Genomic DNA, 22,430 nt, shown 5'->3' on the forward strand with positions numbered 1-22,430 from the left:
GTTCCATATGTACCACTCTTTACGCCGTCTTTCTTCCCACACGGTAATGAAAGCGGCCCAGTTGGCATCTTTTCATTTTAATAGCCTCATTAGGGCAGAGCAGCAAATGTGTTGAGCCAGCCAGACAGACTGCTGCAGCTGCTGAAAAATGCCATCCTGGTGCTCTAATTATAAAATTGGCTTTCTCCAGGAGATTTAGTTTGGGACTATATACAAGTGTTTTTGCATTTTTCTTTGCAGCTGTATGTTGTGTACTGTGCAGACAGTTTCCAAATGCTGCCATAGACATGTACACACACACACACACACACACACACACACACACACACACACACACACACACACACACATGCTCAATAAACCAATGTGCACCACACATGTCAAACTATTTCTTCACTCATGTTGAGTTTTCCTTCTCTCTAGTGCTAATTGAGTTTTCTCTCATGCTCTCTCATCAAAGAAAGTACTTTGTTTCCTCTGTGGGGGATGCTTTTGCTGCCACATAAACATACGCTCCCTCCACCACACAAACAAACACACTCAGTGTGAAATATGAATGAATATGTGACCTATATTTGCAGCTTTGCTATTCCATGCTCAAAAATTCCAATCCTATAGAAGAAGGGGAAAAAAAATTTTTCCCCTTTTTTCACTTTGGTTTTCTCACCCATTAGTTGTATCTACCCTCTCGAACACTGAGCAACCTGGATATAAATTGGGGGAGAATATTATAAAACATTACAATATATAAAAGGAAATGTCAAAAGTAGGGTTTGAGGTTAGAAGCACACAACAAAGATTCAAAGGAGGGCTCTTACATTACATTGTGGTAAGAAAAACCAAAAAGTGATTAACAGAAAAGGACATCTGTTTGTTTTCTGTACAATGATTAATGTAACTATATATGTGTTTCTGTAGGATGTGAAGGCTGTGGTGACTCACTCAGTCCAGAGTGGCATACACTCTATCGGTGGTGTGCAGGTCCTCTTCCCACTGTTTGCACAGCTGGATTATTGCCAGCCTTCCAGCCATGAGCTGGACACCTCTGTCTGGTAACACCATTTACTTACATTACAGTAGTAAACTGAGCAGTGAAAATCAGGAGGCTTTTGTTCTGTCAGTAAGCCACTGTGGTTGTGTGTAACACACATGGTGTTATATTAGGCCTGTTAGTTCAAGGGCTAAGCAGCATGCACAATCTGCAGAGTAACAATGTATTAATATTGTACTGTTATTTTTTAACCACTACAAAATCAAATGGTCTAAATGACAAACATTACTTTTGATATTAAAAGTTGTAAATAACTACTTTTTTTGGTTACTCTCAGATTACTGTATGCTTACTAAATCTTTAGTTTAATGTTCGTTTGTATGCATTGCTGCTTAATTATTTCTAAATTGCTGCGTGGATGTATTTGCAGCCTTCAAGGTGATGCTAACTAGAAACTGTTACCCCAGCACAAAGGGGACACACAGTCTCATTCAGTCACATTTCCTGTATGATGTGTCCTTGACAGTCTGGGCTTTGTCAGCAGCTTACATTGATTGTCACTGTCTAACTTGCAGTCTGTCTCTCTCTTTGCCTCTGTTTGTCTGTGTGGCTTTCAGCTGCACTTTGCTATCCTTTGTGATGGAGCTCTTGAAGAACTCAGTGGCTATGCAAGAGCAGGTCTTGGCCTGCAAAGGCTTCCTTGTCATTGGTTATACTTTGGAGAAGGTGAGTTAACTGGCAAGAAGACCATCTTCTTGTATTAATAGTTGTACTCATAATGACCCCAGCACAGCTGTTACCCTAATATAGTTCATGTCCAGTGCAAATACACTAACATAAGCACACATTAACACTTAATGTAAGATAGACTCTTCCTTTGGCTTTACTTGTGAGTTCCTCCTGTTCTTACTCTGCATAGACTTTCTTTTCCTTCCTCACTTTGCACATTTACCTTTCTTTTCCTCACCTCCACTTGTGTCACTTTGTGCCTCTTTGTCTCCCTCTCTGTGCACCAGTCTTCCAAGGTGCATGTGACGAGGCCCATCCTGGACATTGTACTGGCCTTTTCCAGATACCTTAGCAACTTGCAGAATGGCATCTTGCTGCTCAAGCAGCTGTGTGACCATATTCTGTTCAACCCGGCCATCTGGATCCATGCCCCTGCCAAGGTAACACACAACGCACAGCATTTCATTATTTTTTGGTTACTTTTAAGAAAGATGTAGAAATGAATTTGTACTGCACACAGATTTGCCCCTGTGGGCTCTTGCCCTGGAACTTATTTTCAGCATTTTCAGTTCAGCTTGGAGTTCAAGGTTATCCCTCTACCTGTGACTCTGACTGCCGCTGAAATGAGAATGAATTGGTTAAAGCCTCAGGAGCTTTCTAAGCATCCAAATGTGTCTCAAAGGGAAAAAAAAAACGAAAAGCTAGGACACACTAAAACTGTATTTTTCTATTAAAACTGCACTCGACCCTGAGTGCATACACATTTAATTTTCATTTGCTTTGATCTGTGCAGGTGCAGTTGACACTCTACACCTACCTGGCGACAGAGTTCATCAGCACAGTGACCATTTACAATGCTATCCGTAGGGTGGGCACTGTGCTTCAGGTCATGCATACACTAAAATACTACTACTGGGTTATCAACCCTCAGGACCGCAGTGGAATCATACCCAAAGGCTTAGGTGAGACTACACACAAAATGCACAAGTATGCAGCAATTATGACATAGTCACACTTCTGATTTATGGTGTTTCCATTGCTTTTTTGCAGTCCTTTCAAATAAACTCAGATTTCACACACACATGTGCACAAAAACATAGATTCACACTCACACTACACACAAGTCCTTTCAAGTGATATTGGGCCAGAACTTTGCTTTTACACAATAAAATGGATCTTGTAGTTTCTTGCCTTTTTTTTTTTTCCCTTCTGGATGGTTAATACCCACACTGAACAGCCATTGCACTCTTGGGGTTTTCAGATGGTCCAAGGCCAAACCAGAAGGAGATACTCTCTTTGCGAGCCTTTCTGCTGCTGTTTGTCAAGCAGCTCATAATGAAGGTAAGCTCATGCCCCTCTCTTGAAAAGCATGCACTTCTCTTGTTTGTAGGATTATTAAAACCTTTAGCCATCCTTTCATCTGTCAATTGGTAAATAATCTGGTATGCAGGTATTCAGGATACATAAGTACTTGATTTATTTATATCTTTTTTAAAAATATGTATGTATGTTTGTGTGTGTGTGTGAGAGAGCCAAGATACTCTCAAGATAATCTCATTCTTTTTTTTTTATGTTTATGAACTAAGCAGTGCATGCTCTGCTTGTTCAATATATCCACATTAATTCATTATTATTTTCTTGTGTAAAAATAATAACAAACGTTAAAATCAAACCCCAAATATGCTTACTAGTGATACTATTCTGTCATATTTAAAAAATTGTTTCTTAGTTACCTCTTCTTCCAGTCTTGCGCTGGTAAAATGATCCGTGCTTTTGCATTTTAGGATCATGGAGTAAAGGAAGACGAGCTACAGAGTATCCTCAGCTACCTCCTAACCATGCATGAGGTAGGCATGTGTTCTGCTGTTCAAGCACCAGTGATCAGCAGAGATAGACCTCACCACCAGATGGCAACACAGTACTGCTATATTGCATTTTGTCTGGCTACCATCTGATATGCAGAGCAAGAACAAACAATTCCTGCTGCTAAAGGCTGCATTACTGGTTCTTGTTATTCTTCCAAGTCTGCCAGTTTGAAGTCCTGACAGAAGTGAGGTTGTTTACAGTGAAGTGATGCATAGCAAATGAATCATTCACATCAGTCAGTAATGCAGTGAACCTAAATGGTGTTTACAGCAGTGTCTGGAAAAGCCACCATCATGCAGCAGCCCTACATTGCACAGATTATATGTTGTAATTCTTCAGTTCAGACACTTGTGATATATTCCATGTATTATTGCTGCTACTGCCACTACTGTAATGTGCAGAAATATAAATATCAATTAGTGACTAGACATATATTTGCTTTTAGCTTTAATTTAAATACACAGTTCACTGTAAACCCCTCACAATTTAGATGTCATTGGGAAAGCTGGCTCGTTTCCCACTGCTTTTCTTAAACACCACAATAGCTTCAGTTTCCTTCCTCCATGTTCCGCAGGATGACAATCTCATGGATGTGCTGCAGCTGTTGGTCGCTCTCATGTCTGAGCATCCTGGGTCCATGATTCAGGCCTTTGACCAGCGAAATGGGATTCGGTAATTATTGATTTTTTTTTTTTTTTTTTTAATATGGAAGTTTACAAACTGTTTGCTTTACAAATGGTGTAAATGGTCCAAGTTGAAACAAATTTTGACGTTCTTAGTTTTAGTCCCGGGCTACGGTTGACTTTTGCAGCACGTAAGAATTTAATATCTACGGATTCATTTAGTTTTGAATGTATAAATATGTATGTTTGTTGTTTGACTTGTGTTAAAAAATTTTTTTCTTCCCACAGTGTGATTTATAAGCTTTTGGCCTCAAAAAATGAGGGAATACGAGTCCAAGCACTCAAAGTACTGGGCTACTTTCTGAAACACTTGTCACCAAAGTAAGTACTCAAAATGAAAATGATACTGTAAGCGTATTGGAGTTGGAAAAAATGCTATTCCATGTTTATTAGAAATGTTTATTCATACAGGAACACATTTTTACCTGAAGTGATGAAACCTCAACAAAAGCAAACACCGTTTTGATGTTTTTAATAATTTGATGTCCGTACGTTCCCAGGAGGCACACCACATGGGTAACACTGCCCCAAACAGGAGACTTTGCACTATCATACCATACAAGCTGGACGTGTTATCTCCACATTTCTGTTGTCTCTGCAGTGCACTGTAAAATAAAGCGGAAAAAAATGTCCCTCCAAAAAAACTTTGCACAAAGAGAAAAAAATCCTTCACTTTGTTCATTTACGAGTTAATTTAGATGCTTCTTGGATTTTTCTTAAGTTTTGTGCAGTTCTTAATATTCTGAAAATAAAATTAATTTTCTAATTATCCTGATTTTTAACAGTATTTTGGCTAAAATTCACTTTCAAGTAGTTTAAATAATTCTTGTTCACATTTAATTTCTATTCGCCTGCACACTGGCAGAACAAAACCAAAATAAGTGCATCTGATGCACATGGAAAAAAATAGGAACCTGCTATTAAAATTTAGAATATCAGTATTGTCATTTTGGGTGGTTACACTTGATATTTGGATCCTATTTAAAACTCTTCACAAACTTTTTTTTTTTTAACCAAATAACCACCATTTATAGTGTCCGCTTTATACCAATATATGAGTTAAAGAAACAACTCTAATCGTTGTCTTAGTAGCAGTTTTAAGTCTTGTGATTCACATGTGCACATCTGCAAGTAGTTCAGTTTTGTAGCTATGATACAAAAGTAAAAGTGGGGCTGATGAATGATTAGAGATGAAAGCCACAAAGAAAGCAAAGACCTGGGCTTAGTCAGCAGGGATTCTCTTTTTCATTTCCTCCTTGTCAAATGCTAGAAAGAGCACAGCTGATTTGTACTGTTGCAGATTTCAAACGGAGCTATCATTTTAGTCATCAGAGACTCCAGATTTGCCTTCATCATTCCTCGTAATGTACTGAGTTTTCTTCAGCATTAATCGGTATTGATTTTCAAATTCAGATTCTGGTCCTGTGTTTCTGGGAAATGATATAAGTTTGGGGTATCATGATTTCTGATATAACAGTTGTTTAAGCAGATACCAATGACTGCTGACCTACCTTTGACCTTTTTATCATCTCGATCAGGAGGAAAGCAGAGGTCATGCTGAGTCACGGCCTGTTCTCCCTGCTCACCGAACGCCTGATGCTCCACTCCAGCCAGTTCACCATGACAACCTACAATGTGCTTTTTGAGGTCTGTGTGCCTCCCATTCACCCCCGAGGCTTATGCTTACAAGCCTGAAGCTACATATCTGCATAGATGACAATAATAAACCACACTAATAGCCTCTGTGTCCAGCTGCATGCCAGCGTTTGTTTAGTATGCTGAATTTGTGCCTTATTTGCTGTCTCAGTTGTTCCTACTGCATATGAAAAAAGAAAATTTAAGAATATATTAGCTGACCACCAACAGAAATTTGATTTGTGAAATTATTTAGAAACGCACGAGTGAAGCATATAGATAGCCCTGTGTTTTTGTTTCTCTGTTATCCTTAAGACTTATGTGGACATTTATGACTTGAATCCCCTCTCTGTCCCCCTGTAGATTCTTACAGAGCAGATCTGCACTCAAGTGATCCATAAACAGCATCCGGACCCCGACTCCACTGTGAAGATTCTCAACCCACGTAAGTGCCTCCTCCGCGCCACACCACTCTCCTAAATCATCTGCCGCGGCATACCCTCTACATACCTACAGCTCCGTGCTGGAGGAGGATATTCCCTGTGGAACGGTGCGATCGCTATATACCGTCAAACAAATGAAGGACATAAATTTTACAGCCAGAGTGTATTTTCATACTCCTGAACCTCAGATGTAAACCTTACGCGAGGATGGTGCAAACACTTTGTGTGACAAATATACACTCATCTGCTGGTTTTATTGAGCCTCTGCATTATTTTTCACTAGGATTATTTTACATATAAAGAAATGATAAATGTAGTGAAATGAGGATTTTTTTTTCCTTTTATAATTTAGTTTTTATTTATGATTAATTAATTGAATCAATGAACAGTGTTTGAGTTTAGATATTTAATGCATTTTCTTGAATTACATTTAATACTTTGTGTTTTTCTGCCTTTAATTGTACATTAATGTAGATGTTTTATTTTACGATCAAACTTTTGTAGTATTTTACTTTTTTCTATGAATGTTTAAATTTGTATAGCCAAAACCTATTATTACTTTGCTATTATTTATTTGTTTAGCATTTATATATTTAATTATAATTGGATAAACGCAGTCCAAGATAGTGGCTTTGGTCACTTTTCCTATCCTCTTTTTTTTAAAGCTGTTTTTGAAGGCCTTAAATCATCAGCTCAACAAATCTTTCCCTCTGTTGAAATCTTAAGTATTCATTTCAAGCAAGAAAAGAAAACATCCCACTCTCTCTTACACTGGTGCTACCATAGATACACAAGAACCTTAAAAAAAAAAAAACGAAGCTTTAATCAGTCTGAAATCCAAACACATGCAAGGTTTACATCCAACCAGACTTAATCTGACAAGGTCTTTGTGTAGTCACACATTGATTATCCCAGGCCTTTATTGCGTTAAAATCTCTCCTGCCCAACCATCCTGGACAGGCAGTATATATCATAGAAGCCTTGTATGGGTTTGCGAGCATATTGTATGGAACATGGAACTGGTGGTCTGTTTCTCCTTTGCTGTGTATTCTCTTGATTTAATCTGTGACAAACTCCCAAAATGGCCCCCTGATTGCAGTCTTTAGTAACGTCAGAGCCAATCAAACAAACCGAGGAAGTACCGTTTCCCTCAAATTAACTCGAGGGAAAAGAACCAAGAGCAAATGGAAAAAAGAAATGAACACGCCATCCCTCCATCCTCATTCCCGGTACATGCTGGGGTAATTTTCTGGCGGTAAAGGTTCAGCGACTCATAATTTGAGTGACTAAGGCGTAGAAACAACACAACTGTCTGCTGGGGCAAGGGGGCATCGGTTAGCGCCAAGGTCTGAAGAGACAAGTGAAATCCAAGCCCTAGCGTCTCTCTGCTCAGAGCAAATGGACACTGACATTGTCTAGATAATTCATCTAAACAGTCAGTCTTTTTGGTTTAACTGAAGCCAAGCATTTGAGAAGGACCCGTGACTCTGGCTCTCTTGTTTGAAACAATACCAAAGCCATTACAGTATGATAAAGATCAATGGCTCTAGACTCTCCTCTGTTCTGTTTTTCTTACCACAGGCGCAGATTTTCAGGTGTGCACAGCTGCAAGTTCAGATAGTTTGTGACACAATGATTTGCACATGTTGAAACTAATCCATGATATAGCTGTTGATTTGTTCAGTTTCCCCTTCTGTGACCAATACTTTTGTATATCCAAATATGATGCTGGATGTTTCCAAATTCAAGTGTTATTTTATAAGCCTTGAAAATACTGCTGGCTGTTATGTATTATATTACAAAATGCACAAAGCAGGCACAGTATTTTGATATTTTCCAGCACTCTCTTTTTTTTTTTTTTTTTTTTTTTTAAACTCCATAAAGCATTTTTATCTCAGACTGTAAACAGAGTGGGTATGTTTTTTTTTTTTTTTTTTTTTCTTTTCTGTTTCAGAGATTCTGAAGGTAATAGCTTCTCTGCTGAAGAACTCTCCCCCCTCTCAAGAGAGCATGGAGGTGCGCAGGGTCTTTCTGTCAGACATGATCAAACTGTTCAATAACAGCCGAGAGAACCGCAGGTAAGAACTGGCCCAATTCAAAGGATAAAGAAGTACATCACACGTCAGTCGGCACAGCGTTTACGCGCCCGTGGGATTCACCACCTTCTCATTTGCTGCCGTTGTTTCAGGAGCCTGCTGCAGTGCTCGGTGTGGCAGGACTGGATGCTCTCTCTGTGCTTCATCAACCCGCAAAACAACGAGGAGCAGAAAATCACAGAGATGGTGTACGCCATCTTCCGCATCCTGCTCTACCATGCCATCAAGTATGAGTGGGGCGGCTGGCGCGTCTGGGTGGACACCCTGTCCATCACCCACTCCAAGGTCAGAGTGCTCATTATATCCCTGGACTGCTCACAGGCACATAAACACACGCACAGCTCAAACACAGCCTTGTTTATCTTTCTTCACAAACTTCTTCCATCTCCTTGGCTGTTTTTCTTTTTTCTTTTTCTTTTCTTTTTTTTTTTTTTTTTTTAATAAACATTTCTCTTCTCCTTTTGCCTTCTTACCATTATCTTTCTGTAGCAAACACACTCACAGCTTGCTTGAAGTATGGTCAGCCTAAACGCTCACAGCATCACTGTAACAATAACCCTCCTCCTCCTTTTTAATTCCAGCAAAACGGAAAGCAATAATCATTCAAAGCAATCAGTTCCTCCACCCATATCTTTACTTTTAAATGTGACACGGCACAATTCATCAAATTAAAAATTAGGCAGGGTTATCATCTGGCCCTGTTACTTTCAGCAAAGGCTAGCATGGTAATTGAACCTTGCCTCTTGGTGCCCATCAGATAAACCTATGGAAGCTATATAGTGATTAGAATTTAAAAGCTAGTTTCAGTATAAACCAATTGGAAAGAATCTCTTCAGCCTTCCCTCTCTTTGTTTATGTATAGCGTCTCTTTCTTTCACATCGCACAGATAAAAATAAACTTCTGGCACGTCTTATTTCCAAAAGCTGAATTCAAAATACTGCTTTAGAAATTCAGTGTTGATATCATATTACGCTACTCTGTTCCAGAGCAGTGAAGTAATTGAGGCTGGTGTCAGATTGTGGTCTGGGGGGTTTTTAAGCCTGGCAGATTGAAAGTCGAGTTAAAGAAGTGCTCGTGATATGAGACGCTTCACTGTAACGTGGAGCGCTGTGACGGTTTTCATCCAATAGGGGGCACAGAAAGACTGCCTGGGATATTAGCAGCTTAGGACGGTGTGTGGTGGATGTGGGATGTTCAAAACTCCCACACTTCTGAGCACTGTGCAGAAGAGAACACAATGATAAGGACGTCTTAAGAAAATATTGCTCTTTATATTGTTGTAGAGTGGTAGTAAAATTCTGAAAAGGTAACACGTGCATGTACAACAGCAGATGCTGCTGCAAGCTTGGCTGGTTTGAGCTGCCATTACATCACTGTTGAAATATTTAAAACAGAAATATTGTTGGAGAGTGTGAAAAATAGTAACGGGAATATTTTGGCTATTTATGATTGAGATCTTACCATGAGGAATTAACACTGTAGTGTGCTGTCCTCTCATTTGCCCACCACCATCACAATGTGCTGTAATCACCTTTTTTCCTATAATTTCAACAAGATTAGTGCTGTTTCTTCTTGACTGAAGTTATAGTTATTCCTGCTGAATTTCACGGATCCAGTGGGTGAATAAACCTGTGCACATGTACAATGTGAGACACACACACACACACACACACACACACACACAGTCTCTTACACTGCTGGGACCTGCCTCTGAATCGAACTGGCAGCAGGTCCCACCAAGATACATGCATCTGCTATAAAAAAAGCTAAAGAAACTCAATTGCAATTTTATTGTCCCGTTTGATAGATTTCCTGCCACCTTTGTAGCACCAAAGCTGTTTGTCACTGTTGCTATCTCCTCCCACTGCTGCAGGGCTGTGTTTGTGCGCATGATTGTAGTGTACGTGTGTGTGTGTGTGTGTGTGTGTGTGTACGTGCACATACACGTGCCTGTTTTTGAGTGAATGGGAGTTAGCAGGCACATTTTCTCTTTGCCCTCCTTCTCTCTTGGGTTCTAGCAAGCCCTTCTCTCTGATCACATTGAATATTCATCGGAACGGCACGAGAACAATCAGAGAAACAAGGCCTCATAAATACAACCAGCCCACCGGGAGCCTCTTGATAAGTGCATATATGCAGTCACGCATATTTGCACACCTCCCCTTTACAGAGACTTTTATGATTGAGTTTTCCTTGTGTAAAACATGGTAAAATTGTCAGTTTGGTTTGTAGGGTGATGCTGTTCTTGAAGCTGAAGTTATTTCTGGCTCACATTGGAACTACTTTTTCTATTAATGCATTATTGATTTGTTTTTAAGTATTAGGCCTTACATGCATGCATTTTATTTTTATTTCTAGGCTCTGCATTTCTGTCTAGCCATAAAAGTGTCTTATTTCTGTGTAGAGTGTAGGCTGTTCAAATTTCTGGCTGTTCACTGATGGATGCCCGAAGCTTGAGATGGAGTAAGATGAGCAGCAGTACTTCTAGTTTTTTACCTTTTTTTGTTCTTGTGTGAGAATATCACTAACCAGAATAACAGTATGGTATCATACAGTTAGGGTTTTTCCTGACTCAGAGTGGGCCTTTGGGTGTGAATGCACACAGCAGTCAGAATGATCACTGTGTAGAGTAACGGCACTGAGGCTGTTTCCTTATTGGACACAAAGCTATTCATTCTTTTGGCTGTATGATAAATAAGATGTTCCTTTAGAGCTGTCTAGAACCAGTTTGTGGGGCACCAAAAATTCCTTTATGCAGTTAAAAAAAGTAGTTTATAGATAAATTAAATAGTTATTCCAATGCATTAAATGCTTGACATGTCATTATTAAGGATGGATATTGTCACTGTATTGATATTGGTGCTGCTTATTGATGGTTTAAAGAGACATAAGAGCTTATGGCTACTTTTGACACATTGGGAAGGTTGCCTACAGGATCTCTCCTAGATCGGAATGGCCCTGTAGAGGTTGACTACACACTTAAGCACAACTGGTCCATATAAAGTAAAAGCATTGACTTTGTGTTATGTTATTTAGCATTAATTTGTGGGCATTAGACATGCAGAAATTTCCTTAGTGCCTAAGTAAGAGTTTGAGGAGAAGATATGATGTTAAAACAAGAAGGAGAAAAAAAACCCACTTGCACCTGCATTAAGTTGCTGTGTGTTTGTGTACAGTTTACACTCATGTGTGTTCATACGTGCATTTACCTCCACGTCAGTCATTAGTAAGTGTATCTGCATGAATTTCTCTAAGCAGACAGATGTTTCTGCAGGTGGGCACGCTGACACAACAGTCCTCCCACTCTCTGCTCACACACACACACACACACCACCCAAGGTGCCCCTGGTCCATCTCTGCACACAAATCAGTGTGAGAACAAGGAGTTCTCCAAAAGAGAGCGCGCGCAGGGCGTGAAGGTCCCAGTGCCCTTCACACTTCCACTGCTGGCTGACGTCATCACCTGCACATTGTGTCACAAAGATGAATATAATCAGAAACAAGCAAACAGATCTTTGACAAAATTTAACACACATTTAAATTCTTCACTCAAATCCCAAGTGTAATTGTTTAGTCTTTTTGAGTGCGTGATGGGGTGCTAAACATTACAGGAGTAGTAGTTCAGCACAACAGTCTTTGCCTTCTGGGATTATTAAGACATTATACACACACAGACACAGACACACACAACTCAAGCTGTTGTTCTTGGCAGTGAGTTCAGACATAGAGCCATTGACAAGTGGACAAAGGAAGAAAGTGAGAAGCCAATGTTAGATAAAGAGCTGTGCATCAAGTGTCATCAAGGTTATCCAGTAGTTAGCATTTTGCACATTTCTAGCATTCATATATTTGAAATATTCTATACTGCAACATATATATTGTGTTCTCATGTAATTATAGGAATTTGAAAATGAAATGTATGATACAAGTGTTGGAAATCCAAAGGCTTTTTTCTGATTTTAGTGCAAGTTAAAGCAAGGAAGGATCTTTCTATGTGTTGTCTTTCTATGGTTGTAGTAAGAAATACAAATAAAGGCTTTCTCCATCCCGCTGGCTCAGGACAACAGGAGAAAACTAAGAAGAAAAATGTTTTAACAAGAAGTGAGAAAGGAAAGTACTGTGAATAAGAGCAAAACCGCATGGAGAGCTGCAGTAGCAGATGACATTGATTTTGGAGGAGGAATTGCATTTAGCAAATCGGATTACAGCCACGCTGCCCTCTCCATTTCCCCCTTGTTTTGTGGTCACTGTCTATCTATCGCTGATCTAAATGGGGACTCCCAGGCTCGTGCCATGGGGGGTCCTTCAAGATCAGCGCTTTACCCCACTCGATCACTTTAACAGGTTGTCATTTTTATTAACTGAGCTCAATCATGAAAACAAAGAATTTATTTATTTTTTTACTGAACTTTTGGACGCTCTCCAAAAAAGTCCTTCATTTTAGAAATGCAATGAAGAATATTTACAGTATCTCTAAGAAATAAAAGGTTCAGGTATTCTTGTATACACAACAACAACACAAATTTGTCAAAGTTAAGTTTCGTGGTGCCTTTTTGTTTGAGTTCTTCTGTTCTGAAGCATTTCAGATCTTTTGTAGGATCTGGCTGTGCTGCATCCAGTTAATACCATGTTACCTGTCACATTAGAAAAGCCCACCATGTTTTTGTACATTACCATAGCATTTTTCCATAACCCACTAAGGCCAGACAGAGTCTTGGAGTAGAATGAAATTAGATTAGATCAGCACTGATGTCCTAGCCACCCAAGGCAGTTTCTTTATATTGTAGCAAAGCTAAATGCTCTTTCAAAAACCACAGAGACATATACTACCTCTGTCTAATGGTAACTGGATCTGTTACAGAGCCCCATTTAAGGCCAGCATACATCATCTTAATGTACAGACTGCATCCTGAATCTATGACGTTATGTGCTGAGCTGCTTTCCTGCATAATTTCCATAGCGGTGCACTCTGAATGCAGCCTTTTAATTGCTAAAAATGCTAAATGTCAAATTAAGCTCAAACTAATGGCGTAGAAGGTCTTGCTGTGTGATCACTGGGAGAGCGGGAGGAAGAAAGAAAGAGGCAGACTACTGGTGCATTTAGAACAGGCTGTGCACTCAGAAAACAGCTATGGATTACCAATCACTGCTTCCCACTACAAAAGATTAATGAGCACCCATGTAGCAGGCTAATTTAGAACAATAACGCCTAATTAATTACAAATAATCAGCTTCTTTCTCCCCCCTTTCCTTTCTTCCACTCTCAATGACTCTCTTTCTCCTTTGCAATTTCTTTTTTTTTTTTCCTCTTTTCATCTCTGGCCTTCCCATTTTCTTTGTTTAGATCTCACTCTCTCTATTTTCTCTCTCCTCCTATCCAAATAGCCTCAGGTAAAAAAGCTGCAAAGTGGGTCTAGTTTCACTCACACAGCCCCTCCACCAACAACCCATCTTTGACTTTCTGTCCTCCAATCTCAGTGATTAATGCAGGGTCTTAAATTAGGCGTGGGAGGATTTGCCGATGCTGGACACGCACTCAGCGCAGCTAGGAGACACACACTAATAGTATCTACTGCTAATCTATGACTGCTTACATGGATGGGCTCTTCCTCAAATGCCACTGCAGACCATTGTCATTATAGACTAGCAGTCTAGTATACCTATATCAGATGGTAAGAAGACTGATAGAGGTTAATAGGCCGTGGGCAGCTTCACATAAGCGAGAGAGAGAGAGAGAGTTTTAAATATGCCACAGTTAGCCACAAATGCTCCCAATTGTCAAATATTATAAGAAGCACACAACAAACAGGCAGTTTGAGGATATCTTTCTTCCATAATTTGAGGCTTGCTGTTAAAAAAGGATGTTGGGGCATGAGGAGAATTAATTGAAAGGCAGAAAATGAGGAAAAAAAAATACAGTGTCTACAGACTGAGTAAGGCTGCTTAATTACACAAGAAAGGAAAAGTGGTTGGATTTTCCTTATGTTAAAGTATATACAGTACAGCCCTAATAACATGGTAACACTGTGTTCATGGTTATAGCACCCCCCCCCCCCCCACACACACACACACACACACACTCAATACACTGAGATGTTTAGATTTCCTACAGAACAAGCTTTTCTGTATCCTCTTATAGAAATACTGCCACATTTTTTTTCTATTACCAAAGACTCTACCTGTTTTGAAGTATTTTGGCCCCACCCCTGTTGATGTTTTGAAGCTAAAAGTGACCATATTGAATTACTAGGATATACTAGTAAGCTTGGTTAGCATGGTGCTCCATAGACACAGTTAGCTGGCTATTAGTGCCAAGATACAAATAAAATACTACAGTGTGTCTCACCAAAACTGGAACCCATTTCTAAGATGGTCCATTAGTACAGGCAATCTTGGGTCATGCCATGTTGTGTGTCAGATAACAACTCCATTGGTGTGTGACTAAAAGCACACATCATTCAAAGCGGTTAGTGTGTTCAGCTATAAAATTTCACTCTATACTTGCCATGAAGAACAAAATAATTTTTTGTACCAGACTGTAAACATGCTTTTATTCTCCCCGTTATAAAGTTGGCCATTTGAACCAGAGAGACAGTGGGGATTGGCTCACTGTTTGGCCAGCCACATGTAGATACTGGAGGAAGTTTTTGGTTGACTGTTGAGGAACAGGGCTTACAGGAAAATTGTAGTACTAAGAAGCTTGTTGTCATTCTTACCAGTAATGATATCACTGACACATATTAATGTATATTTTACTTCCTTTAAACACTTCAATTTTTATTGTATTAACCTGCGAATGATAAAAGCTTCTTCCGGCTGCTTCCTTATTCACATGGGATTGCCAGTGGATGGATCCACATACTTGATTTGGCAGATTTTTATGTCCTACTTGATGCGACAAATCTCCCAGGGATTTGTGTCTCCTCTAGGTCTTGAGCTGGGAATCTTTTGTATGTAAGGCTAATGTGCTAACCACCACAGAGCCATTATTAACCTGTAAATGATGAAAACATATATATATAAAAAAGAGACTATATTAAACTAGTAAACCATTTTTCATCAATCAATTAAGCAAATGGAGCAAACTGATAAAATATGGAGACAGTGCAGCAGTAGTTTTTCTAACGTTACATGTTTTGTGTGTGCAGGTAACCTTTGAGCAGCACAAAGAGAATCTGTCCCGTATGTTCCGCCAGTACCAGCAACAAGACACAATTCGCTCCATCTCTGCTGTCAGCCAAAGCTCTGAGACTACAGAATGTGTTAATGGGCCACCTGCAGAGGAAACGGCTCCCTCCACTGTCATTGAGCTGACAGTGGACAAGCTGTCCCAGAAATTCCCTGATTCAGCAGCTAGGTCCACCATTACTTCCAGTCCGCTGGAGGCTGGTGATGAAAGGGGACACGCATCCATCACTGTGTCCAACATCCTGGCTGAGGCCGAAGAAGAGCAAGAGCAGCAGCAGCAGCAGCTGGTGGAGGAGTCTACCAGAGATGGCGCAGATGTTGGAGAGGAGACTGTTATGGTGACACAAAAAGCTGCTGCTGCAGAGGAGGAGCAGAGTGAAGACATAAACAAACAGAAAGCAGAGGCCTCTACTGACAAAACTTCACTTAGTGAAACAGCTGACACAAAAGCAGTGGACACGGGTAAAGACTCTACAACATCTGGTAGTGATGATGCACAAACAGCTGTAACAGATGATGAAAAATCTGAAAGTGAACACAACAAAGGTGAATCATCAAACTCAATGACAGAAGATTCTTTAAATGAAGCAGAGGCAGAACCACCAGCAGCTTCAGAGCAGGAAAACAGCGTGCTTGGTGGAGCGTCCATCTTCAACGAGGACCTGGTTGACGTGTCATCTGTTAGTGACCAGGTCCATCCTAGCGATGCTGACGATAGCCAAGAGGAGTCCTCTTATGCTTCTGCTGCCACTGGAGAGGAAGGTGGGGAAGTAAAAAAGGAGGCAGATAAACATAAAGAAAATGAAGGCAACAAAAATGGCCAAGAAGAAGAACAGGAGCTGAAGATGGAAGAAGAAAAGGTCGAGAGACAGGAAACTGAAGTGAAACAGGTGCCTTGTGTGGAAAGCCAGACTCCTCCAGCTGAAAGACCTGAAAAAAGTGTCACAGAACCATCCAAAGAAAAAGCTGGAGATGAACAGTCTTCCTCCATAGCTGAAGCTGCTACCACAAGCCAGCAGCCTTCAGACATTACACCGCAATCTACAGCCCAGGAGATTGCAGCAGCATCAGACTCCCCTTCAGATAGCCAGCCTACAGAGACCAGCGGCGCTACTGGAGGAGAAACCCCATCTGGTGCCGGTGACATTAGCACCACTACCAGCTCCGACACTCAGAAGAGTGCAGACTCTGTCAGCAAAACCAAAGAAATCAAAATTGCCAGACTGGATGTGTCCAATGTGGCCTTAGACACAGAGAGACTTGAACTGAAGGAGACCTCTACAACAGTATGCATTTCCCTCTCCCCCCTTTTTTTTTACAGTTTGTTTTAATCAGTTGTTACAATAGTAACAATAGTTTATTGTAGTTTAGGCAACAGACAAAATTGAGTTTAAATTTCAGACTCTGTTTTCTCAAAGGCCTATCTCACATTAAAACTTGTCATGTTTGGCTTCCATATTTCTCTAGGAAACAAGCCAAGGCCAGTCAGCAGCTTCGACATCAACAGAGGCGGGAAGTTCTTCAGGCCAGCCAAAAGAGAGCAGCACCCCTGCACCCCGCTCCACCATGTTTCGTATCCCAGAATTCCGCTGGTCGCACATGCACCAGCGGCTCCTCACTGACCTACTCTTCTCTATTGAGACAGATGTCCAGATGTGGAGAAGGTAGGGTGACAGTCCGCTGATTCTGATTTTATTAATGCTTCAATTAACAGTAACATGGATTCATGAAATAAAGATTTGTTTTGGAGCATGCAAAGATTTCTGCTCACGAGCTTCCAGTTATTAAGTGTTGCATCTCCAGAAAGAGCCTTTACAAATCTTTGTTGGTGAGATTCTAGCCTATTAATAACACTGAATTTTGAACTTAATATATAAATTTAGGCTGTCTTGTGATTTAAAAGTACTTGACTTTACATATTTAGTTATGCATGTATGAGACCTGCCTGATGCAACTATTTGACAGTGGAAACTGTTTTCATGAATTTTAATACAAAACCATGTCTAAAACCACAATTTAAAAATTTCTTTAACATTACTGTTTTGAGGTGTAAACCAATCCCATATAGATGTGCAAGCCATCAAAGCCAGGCTCACTGTTTCCCTTTGCTTGCATTGTTAAAACCTGGCTGAGATAACTCTTAATCATCAGAATGGTGTAAATCTTATCAAACTGTATAGCAGCAAAGTGTGTTTTCCAGTCATTCTTTATTTAAATCAGTTCATAACAGACCCTGAGCTAGAAAAATGCAGTAGGACTGTATTATACTGGGACTAGATATTTACTGTGAACTGATAAATAAATGTCTAAATAATAGATTAGTGGAGATGCTCAGTACAGTAACCCCAGGTTGATTTAAATTTTGCGTGTGGCCGAAGGTGATTTTAGAGGTGTTTAATACCCTGTTCTAATAATTAAAGCAACCTTTTTCTGCCTTTTAGTCACTCCACAAAGACAATTCTGGACTTCGTAAACAGCAGCGAGAACGTTGTGTTTGTCCACAACAGCATACACCTCATCTCCCAGGTGGTGGACAATCTCATCATGGCTTGCGGAGGCATTTTACCTCTGCTCTCAGCTGCCACCTCTTCCTCTGTGAGTCCCCTGCTGCACGTGTAATTTTTATGTTTGTACTTCTGTCTGTGGCTCCAGTCACAGGAAGTTATCCATCCACATTGACCTTTCCCCAATCACATTAGACTACAGTTAGCTGCTTCCTAACAATATTAGTTTGTTTGAGTCCTGTCTGACCTCAGTGACAGCAGCTTTCTTGCACAATTCTTTGCTTCTGCCAATGACCTGACCGATCTAAAGAGCAGGTTCACTTCCATTATAATTCAGTTACATTCAATTGCATGGGCTCTGTAACCAAATTTAAACCTGAATGTGAAAAATGGCAATTTTACATGTCTCAATGTATTTTCAGTGTTGCAGATGTCACATATGTAACAAATTAACTGTGATAAATCGCTGATTATTTAACATGACTCAAGGAAACTAGGTTTACGCTTCTGACCAGGATAAAAACTGACTGTAATGCTGCTTTTGCAGAGTTCCTTATTTTCTTTCTTACTGTGTATTTTTTTTTTTTTTGCTTCTCTCTACTACCAGCATGAGCTAGAAAACATCGAACCCTCCCAAGGCTTGTCGGTGGAAGCTTCAGTCACCTTCTTACAGCGCCTCATCAACCTTGTGGATGTTCTTATTTTTGCCAGCTCTCTCAACTTCACAGAGATAGAAGCTGAGAAAAACATGTCATCAGGGGGCATCCTCCGACAGTGCCTTCGCCTCGGTATGCACATCGTCATTATTTCTGACACTGTTAACAAGCTTTATTTTTCTTGTTTGTCCTCTGCTTTATTTCTTCGTTCTTGCTGAGATTTCTCATTTTAAGCTACTTTTCAAATTTAACTGAATTCCACACTTTTTTGTCCTCCTCTTACCAAGCCCTCACTCCCCCTCCTGCTCATCGATCCACCTCGTATCAGCTGGCAGTAGCCTTCTGTATTAGCCCCAGTCATGGCTCCCTATAGTCTTTTTGACCCTCCCTTCTGTATTCTTTCCTCTAAGCCCCCTTGCTCTCAATCTCCAGCTCCCACTCCGATCCCCTCGCCTCGTTCACCCTGCTCATATCAGCTCTCTCTTATCTTGTTATTATAACCCTCCTGCATGGCAACACTTTAAAATGGCTGCTCGTATGATATAGTGAGTTGTTCATAATGGCCTTGGCTGTACTGTAGTGCTACGTAGCCGGAGGCCTTTTTCTGCCTTCTGTTCCAGGCTATTAAAGTTTCCCCTGACAGCATCAAAAGCCTACCCTCACAATCACTGAATAAAAGATATTGAAATTCTTACATTATTCATTTTTTTTTCGCAGTACACCTTATCAACACAGTATACACAGCGTAACAATAGAAGTACTGCAGAATACTTGTACGCTTAATTTTCATGCTTTTCTCTGTATATTTAATGCTGCATATTCAGGTATCTGTTTTTGCTTTCAGATACAGTAACGCTTACAAACAAAACAGCTGTCAAAAGGCAGACTTGTTATCCAACAAGCACTTTTCTCTCTGATATTATTGCTGCTGCTGGTGTTTTACATGAAAGCGATGCCACCATAGCACAGGTTCCGTTTTAGAAAGCAGCCGCTATGAAATGAATATTTGATGAGGTATGTGCTCCCCATTGCTGGCACCTAATCTGATTTTGGAAAACTGTAACAAGGTTTTAGCGTCTCCACCCCTCCCTCTCCCTCCTTTTTTTTTTTTTTTTCTTTTCTTATAAATGGTCGTATGAAAGAGTGGTCCTAATGGAAAAAGCGAGCCCATTTCCAGACGGAATAATTCCCTCCTTCGTAATCTAAATGCCTCAGAGTTAACATTTGTCAGTTGTCAAGCTCTGAGCAGTGGGGGTTGGGAGGGGCTCCAAAGAGGAGCAGTACATTAAATTACAAATGTTAAGCGTGCCAGTTCCTAACCCACCTAAAGTTGTTGGACAACAAGTATTTTTTTTTTTTTAATTTAATGTTGAAGGACATATCATGCTGCCTACTCAGCATGTGCACACCCTGGCAGTGTCATTTGTTATGGGAGCTGCACACAGTGGATGTGATTCAAGAGCACACCCTTGCACTATGACCTTGGGAGGAGAGGTGGAGCAGGGAAGAGTGAACGATGCTGCCAGAGTTGGCCAGAGCACTGACCTTGTCATGGCCCCACTTTTTCTCTTCTGTTTTTGTCTCTCTCAGCTGCCCCTCTTGTGGCTCAGTTTTATGTGCTCTTTTGTTGCATTTGGGGCTTGTAAACACTGATATTTTTTTTTTCTTTTGCACTTTTTTTTTCACTGACAATGATTTTATTTGTATGATGTCATGTAATATCTCTTTCTCTGTTTCTCCCTAGTGTGCGCTATGGCAGTGAGAAACTGTCTCGAGTGTCAGCAAGCCCAGTTTAAGCATGGCGCAGACATCTCAGCCCGCAGCTACACAGCCATGCCCAGCACTTTGCTTGGAACGGCCAAGTCTGCATCTGCACAGGCAAGTACTTGAAATGATCATGCAGTCTCGTTTTCTTCACATTTTCTGCTGTTTTAAATTCATGTACCTTTTTTTTTTTTTTGTGTGTGTGTGTTTTTAAAACATGAAGCACAAAATAACATCATATTTTTCAGTAATCTGCTCCCACACTTCTTTGGTAATAAGCACATTTTTGTCCTTTTCCTGTCCACAGTAAGCAACCAGAAAGCGCTTTGCCCTTTGTCCTGTTCACCAGCAGCTACCAAGTGTTATTGCATTAGCTCATATCTTATTATGTTACCACACGGGCTGCTATTTGTTACACTAGACTGAGCCTTTTGTCATTGCCCCTTTGATTTGATACAGTGACTTCCAGTAAAATTCGTGTTGTTCTTCCCTGAACTGGGTGTTAAACCTCATTTATAATGCAGTGGCTCTATAGAAAAGCCATTATGTTAAGGACGCGATCTCAGGAGGGATGGCTTCCCTAAGCTGTTAAACCTTACCCTTCTCCTTGAAGTGCACGTGGATTAATAAACACCCTGAATGGTGTAAATGCACATTGCATTCCCTTGCAGATAATACATTTCATATCGTTTTTTTTTTTGGTTTTGTTTTGTTTTTAATTCTCATGTATGCATGCAGAGCCCTGTTGATGCTGTGACAGGTGGCATGTCTCCAGTGAGAGATTTGGACCGGCTGCTTCAGGACATGGACATTAACCGCCTCAGGGCTGTCGTCTTCAGAGATATTGTAAGCTGTCCAGCAGACACATTCACGTACTGTACACAGCACTCATAACATGTATGAAATCACATGTTCTATGCTCCTTTCACCTCTGGTGCTTTCAAAGAGGATGCATGTACAGTTTGTTTAGTGTATATTGTTTGTTTCAGGAGGACAGTAAGCAGGCTCAGTTTCTGGCTCTTGCTGTCGTCTACTTCATCTCAGTGCTTATGGTGTCCAAGTACCGTGACATCCTGGAGCCCCACAATGACAAGAAACACCCTCAACGCTCCCAGTCTTCTAGGAGTACAGGTATACAGGAACCTCAATGGAAAATGATCTTTTTATAGCAAGCTGTTTTCAGCAACCCTACCTTAGCCATGACACTTTGGATCATGATTTCTTCCTTTTGTTCCTTTTTTTTGGTTTGTTTAAGTGGGGTAATATACTGCATGGGGTATATGTGTAGGTATATATGTTAATCATCCCAAGAAGAATTGTGGAAGTGCACCAGTGCTGTAATTAAAGGGATACTTCACTCTAAAATCAAATTTATGTATTTTTATCTTATCTGCAGATTGTTTTGGTGCGAGTTGTCCAGTTTTTTAAAAATTTCTGCATTCTACTAATTGTAATTGTAACTTGCTTTGTGGTGCCCAGTGTGCCAAAAACACATTTAGTTCCATCATAGCTCCTCTGCCCCCATCCCCTTCTGTTGAGCTGTAGTGTAGTGTTGTATAGCTGCATGCTCCTTTTGTTTGTTGGATATATACAATATACAGAAGTTCCTGCATGAAACTGGTTGCAACCTGTTTTGTGGATTTTTTTTCCTCATGAGTAAATAGGTCATAAGACACTGAGTTTCATTCATTTCAGATATATATTTAATACTTCAAGCATTGTCAGGCAAATGCCACCTGATTCCATTACTTTTAAGAGAAGGCAGTCATCTCTACAGCTGATAACTGGTCAACTCACACCAAAACAATCTCCACTACAGTCCAGAAGAAAAATATGTAAATTTGATTTTGGGATCATATATATAATTGGATATT

General features: G+C 40.3%; 1 protein-coding gene across 6 annotated transcripts in view; it reads left to right on the forward strand.

Moving 5' to 3' along the window:
* Nucleotides 1-22,430, forward strand: part of lrba (LPS-responsive vesicle trafficking, beach and anchor containing) — a 178,202-nt gene that overhangs the window by 35,805 nt on the left and 119,967 nt on the right. For 5 of the 6 annotated variants that reach the window (XM_030741932.1, XM_030741948.1, XM_030741957.1 and 2 more), the window contains exons 10-28: nt 919-1,052; nt 1,609-1,717; nt 2,008-2,160; nt 2,514-2,682; nt 2,982-3,061; nt 3,505-3,567; nt 4,161-4,258; nt 4,498-4,590; nt 5,808-5,916; nt 6,268-6,349; nt 8,302-8,425; nt 8,536-8,728; nt 15,593-16,918; nt 17,100-17,296; nt 18,074-18,227; nt 18,744-18,924; nt 20,537-20,670; nt 21,295-21,402; nt 21,546-21,687. In XM_030741932.1, coding sequence (XP_030597792.1) covers nt 919-1,052; nt 1,609-1,717; nt 2,008-2,160; nt 2,514-2,682; nt 2,982-3,061; nt 3,505-3,567; nt 4,161-4,258; nt 4,498-4,590; nt 5,808-5,916; nt 6,268-6,349; nt 8,302-8,425; nt 8,536-8,728; nt 15,593-16,918; nt 17,100-17,296; nt 18,074-18,227; nt 18,744-18,924; nt 20,537-20,670; nt 21,295-21,402; nt 21,546-21,687 — 3,649 coding nt within the window. The remainder of the gene's footprint in view (nt 1-918; nt 1,053-1,608; nt 1,718-2,007; nt 2,161-2,513; nt 2,683-2,981; nt 3,062-3,504; nt 3,568-4,160; nt 4,259-4,497; nt 4,591-5,807; nt 5,917-6,267; nt 6,350-8,301; nt 8,426-8,535; nt 8,729-15,592; nt 16,919-17,099; nt 17,297-18,073; nt 18,228-18,743; nt 18,925-20,536; nt 20,671-21,294; nt 21,403-21,545; nt 21,688-22,430) is intronic. The other variant, XM_030741940.1, reaches the window with a different exon arrangement.

This window comes from Archocentrus centrarchus, chromosome 1, assembly GCF_007364275.1.
Source record: "Archocentrus centrarchus isolate MPI-CPG fArcCen1 chromosome 1, fArcCen1, whole genome shotgun sequence".
NCBI lineage: Eukaryota > Metazoa > Chordata > Actinopteri > Cichliformes > Cichlidae > Archocentrus > Archocentrus centrarchus.